Here is a 5181-nt window from a genome sequence, read left to right as displayed (position 1 = left end):
GTTCTTCAGTGGAAGTGTGTTTTTCAATGGAGGCTTTTTTCATTGGAGATGTGTTTTTCAGTTTAAGTGTATGTTTTCCAGTCTGAGGGTGTTTTTCAGTGTGATTGTGTTTTTCAGTGTGTGTGTGTTCTTAAGTGTAACTGTGTGTTTTTCAGTGTGAGTGTGTTTTAACTATTGTTATTTTGCATGCTCGTCATTTCTTGTGACGAAATTTAAATCCCTATGTGGATGCGCAAAGTATAATTTGCGTTTTTATAGAGGGCGCATGCGTCCGTAGTTAGCGTACCCACTACAGAGGGCACTGAAACCTCTTGAAAGCAGGCCATCTTCCTTCTCTTCCTCCACTCCCTCCTCTTGATTTTTCTTTTTTCTGCCTTTCTCGGTTTTGTGTCTTATTTTCTCCTTAACTTTTTGTTGTTTATCTAGGAGCTCCTTCCTCTTAGCTTGTTGCCTTATTTTTTTCATCTCCAGTTCAGGTGTGTTTTCTGAAAGAAAATATCAGAGTTAAACTACAGTTAAACATCTAAAACATTTGAATCTTGAACTATGCAGGTTGTTACAGCACACAGAATAACAATAAAAAAAAACTCTCTGACATCTTAAAAAAAAAATGAAAAAATTAACAGTGACCCTGTAACAACAGAGCATGTATGAAAGTTGACATTCTTACCAGCAAAATCAGCAGCCACCTCCTTCTCGTATGTTCTGGAGATGTCTTTGATAATTTGGTCATTCTGGCGTTTGAGGTACCACATTTTCAGCTTTGAAACGACACCCTTCTTGGGAACTGACTCTTTACTGTCTGTCTCCCCCTTCTCTCCTTCAGTCTCTTTGTCCTCCACATCCTTTTCTTCACTGTCCTTACTTTTTCTGTTATCCTCCGCTCCATCACTCTCCTGACCTTGTTTCCCCTTCTCCTTTTTGCATCTTATTCTCTCCTCGATTTTTTGTTGTTTCTGCAGCAGCCTTCTCCTCTTTGCCTGCTGCCTATATTTTCTGAGCTCCATTTCAGGAGTGTCCTCTGAAAGACAGAAAATATCAGAATTAAGCATTGACTACAGTTAAACATTTGAATTGTGAACTCTGCAAGTTGTTACAGTACAAAGAATAACAATTTTAAAAAAACCCTTTGACATTAAAAGTGACTCTGTAACTACAAACATATATAGAATTAATTGTCAAAGCATGAAAGTTGACTTTCTTACCACCAACATCAGCAGCCACCTCCTTCTCGTAGGTTCTGGAGATGACTTTCATGAGTTGGTCCCTATGGTGTATTAGGGACTGCATTTTCATCTTTGAGATCAGGCCCTTCTTTGGAACTGACTCTTTGCTTTCTGTCTTCCCTTCCATATTATGCTTCTCCTGTCTCTCTTTCACCTCCTTCTCTTCTCTCTCCATCCAATCAGGTTTTTCTCTGTTGTCTTGAGTTTTTCTGTTCATTTGAGTTTTTCTGTCCATTTGAGTTTTTTTGCTCTTTGCAGTATTCTGAAAGGTAAAAATTACAATGTTTTAATATGATTGCAAACTGAATTTCAAATAGACAGTTAAATGTTACTTTTTGGTTATTTGGTTATTATGGGAATTAATGTCTTCTGCTTCCATTTACAGTTTCTACTTTGTGATCACTTTCATTTGCATAAAGATTTGTAGCAACAGGGGCTCTGATTGGCTAGCTGCGAGGTTCTGACCTCACACACAACACTCACCACCTTAAGCAACACATAACAGCTAGCCTATCATTATCATTTAAACCTCAATTCCTACCAGGACTCTCCTTTCAGCATATTTTAAAAAATGCCAAAGAGAAGTGGTTACGTAGTATATGACAGTCCTGCTTAATATCCGTTTATTAAAGGATAGGTTCACAAATTTTCAGCTCTGTCCTAAAACAATAGTCAGGTGCCCAAATGAACATTGACACACTTTTTTCTTCTGTAATCATACTGGACATCAAGAGATCCCTTTATAATGCACTTTCAATGTGAGTGATGGCGGCCAAAATCCACAGTCTTCCACTGCTCTGTGCAAAAATGTATTTTAAAGTTTATCTGAAGCTAAAATGAAGCTTCAGTCGTCTAAATGAGTCAAATCAAGTAGATATCTTTCAATGTTACAGTCTTTTTAGTGCCAAACTCTTTTTGTTACTATACTTCCACTTCAGCTCAAAAGGGAAACACTGTCTGAGGAAACACAAAGAGGGAATTTGATGCTAAAAACTCAGACTAACTCAGACTGCTGAAGCCTCATATAAACTTCAGATCTACTTTTAAATGCATTTTTGCTCAAAATGATGACTTTTGGATTTTGGCCCCCATCACTTACATTGTAAGTTCATTATGAAGGGATCTTCTAATGGTCAGTATGAACAGGAGGAATGATTACAGCAAGCAAAACCTGTTTCAATGTTCATATGAACATGGGACTACTGTTTTAAGACAGACAAATTGTTAGACAGACAGATAAATTGAAAAATTGTTAACCTATCTACAGTACCAGTTAAAAGTTTGGACACACTTTCTTAAGTGGAAGGGAAGGTGTGTCCAAACTTTTGACTGGTACTGTATAGTAAAACTAACGCTTTCTGCCCATGTCTTTCACTGGGTGAAACAATGAGCCAGATTTATTAAGGTGACACCAACACATATGAGTTCAACTACTGACATATGACTACTAATTTATTCCTTCCTTCCCAATAACTCAAGTTAACAAGCCAAACCCCAAAATGTAGATGGAGCAGAGCCTTATTGGGTGTATTAACCTTAATGTAGGCTAAATATGGAAAGAATTTCTAATTGTAATCACTACTGAAGAAGTAATCAGTCATTATGGTTACTATACATGTTACTCAGTAACGTTGATGCGTTAGTAAATACTGTAATCTAAAATGTAAGTAATGAAAAAAGTGATTCTTCTCACAATAACATAGTAAAATGCATTTCTTACTTACAATATATATTTCCCTAACAAAAGTTTTTTATTCTAGGCTAATTAGTGTAGCTATCTAATTATCTCTGCTAAAGCTAAATAGCTTAGTTTAGTGAGATCAGGGGTACTCTTTACCATTAGGCAAGGTAGGTGACTGCCTACCTCCTAGTTGGGTCACCCAACTAGTAGTGGCCCCTAACAGCTACAGATTTATTATGATGTTTAGATATGAAACATATAAAATTATTATACCCCGAAATTACATACAAAAAGGTTCCTAAGCTCTTTTAAAAAAATCATTGTCAATGTGTGACCTCCCCTGCCCAACAGACCAAGAGAATGATGATAATATAAGAAAAAAAACTGCATTCAAGGAAGAGAGAGTGTCAACTAGCAGCTTATAAGAAAAGAAAAGTGCTTTCAGGACAGAGGGAGAGAGGAGTGCAGCAACACTGCAATGCAATACTGCAATTATAACGCGTAATATAACACAAGTATTACTTGTTTTATATTATGTTACATGTTACATGCATTATTATTATTATCATTATTATTATTATTATTAGAGATGTATTGCCTAATAAAAAACATTTGAATGTTAATCTTAATAATTTTAACTACCTTATATACTGCTGGGTAGTTGAATCTATAATGATACATCATATTTTATCTCTCCATTTATTTTGTATGAAAAAATTTTAATCTGCCAATGTAGTGGAGTATAACTAAAAAGTAGTATAAAATGAAAATATTGAAGTAAAGAAAAAGTACCTCACTTGAGTAAATGAATGTAGTTTTTTTCTCAGTTCATGTCAGAGACGCAGAGGAAAAACCTGGTAAATGACTGTGACGTTAGTTATGGAAACCATCACCCTCCTTAATACCATATGCTGAAAAGTAACCAAGTACATTTACTCAAGTATTATGTTTGCAGTTATCAGGTACATGTACTTTACTTTAATATTTCCATTTTATGAAACTATATACCTCTACCGGGAGGGATTCAGTTCCCTCTGTTTCAGAGGGAAACACTGTACTTGTCATTCTACTACATTTAACTGACAGCTTGTTACTGTTACTTTACAGATTAAGATTTCACACACAAAATATATGATCAACAAATAAAATATGATGCATTATTATAGATTAAACTATCCAGCAGTATATAAAGCAGCAAAAAGGGGCACCACCTTGAACAGACATTAAGTAAATGTGTGTACATTGTGCTAATAATACTTCTGCACTTAAAGTAAACTCCTGAATGCAGGACTTCTACTTTTAATAGAGTGTTGTTAGTGTGGTATTCATAGTTAAAAGTTTTTGTCACCACCGCCAATCCCAACATTTTCAATTGGACAAAGGGTGAAAATAAGGCATGAAGAAGGCCCCTCGATTGATTATGCCTAAGTCCCCAAATCACTAAATCTGCCCCTGAGTGAGATTTGAACAAAGTGCGTCTTACCTTTTCAAGGGTCTTGGTGGAAAGTGTCTGTATAACACAAGCTGTACTGATACACTGTGCTGCTCTCAGCATTCCGTTGTCATGAAGAACAAAAAACAAAGGCTCAGAATCTAGACTGTCATACTGCATCACTGTAAGCTATGACATCACTGAAAACAATCACATCACACATCAATGTGATATAACTGGCCAATACTCAGCATCATGTTATGTCGCACATCTTTGGACATTCTTTCATCACTGCCAAAAAGCTCTGATGTTTAAAGTTTTTAAATGGGCTAACACTGAAGCTATGCTGCAGATATGTGTCAAATTCTATTTTAGATCATTAAAAACACTGGTGAAATAACATTCAGCTTATGTCTGTTTTCATGTAGCCTACTGTATGAACGTTATGTTAGCTAGTTAAATCTGTTGATTTACTAAATGGGAAGTAGTTTTGATGCTGATGCTGCTAAATCAAAAATATAATAGAAGTCATATTGTGGCTGATTTCAACTTCTTTCCTGAGAAAAATGTGTTAAAAATACCTCAGTCCTGCAGCATTTTCCTGTTATAACAAGATATTTTTAATATTATTCTGAGATATTTTCTTGTTATTACTGTTCTATTTTTTTTTTTTTTTTTACAAAAAACCTTTCTTGTAATAACAACATAACCCACATAAGCCCACATACCGCATGGAATGATGGCACTTGGGCAGTCCACTCCTGTTTGCCAGATCCGGGTCACAAGCAAACCATAGCAATGCCACATGTAAACCAAAAACTACACAAATAAACCAGATCTTG

At 35.6% G+C, this 5181-nt stretch overlaps 1 protein-coding gene across 1 annotated transcript; it reads right to left on the bottom strand.

Moving 5' to 3' along the window:
- Positions 1 to 252: 252 nt before the first annotated feature.
- LOC121897366 (DNA ligase 1-like) lies at positions 253 to 4454 on the bottom strand. The gene is made up of 4 exons (XM_042411785.1): positions 4391 to 4454; positions 1206 to 1488; positions 671 to 1021; positions 253 to 485 (listed from the first exon to the last, which is right to left on the bottom strand). The coding sequence occupies exons 2-4, from the start codon at positions 1459 to 1461 to the stop codon at positions 253 to 255; spliced, it is 840 nt and encodes a 279-aa protein (XP_042267719.1). The 5' UTR covers positions 1462 to 1488; positions 4391 to 4454.
- Positions 4455 to 5181: the final 727 nt, after the last annotated feature.

This window comes from Thunnus maccoyii, chromosome 5, assembly GCF_910596095.1.
Source record: "Thunnus maccoyii chromosome 5, fThuMac1.1, whole genome shotgun sequence".
NCBI classification, from domain to species: domain Eukaryota; kingdom Metazoa; phylum Chordata; class Actinopteri; order Scombriformes; family Scombridae; genus Thunnus; species Thunnus maccoyii.
The sequence above is the reverse complement of the archived record's forward strand: the minus strand, read 5'-3'. Positions and strand labels throughout refer to the sequence as shown.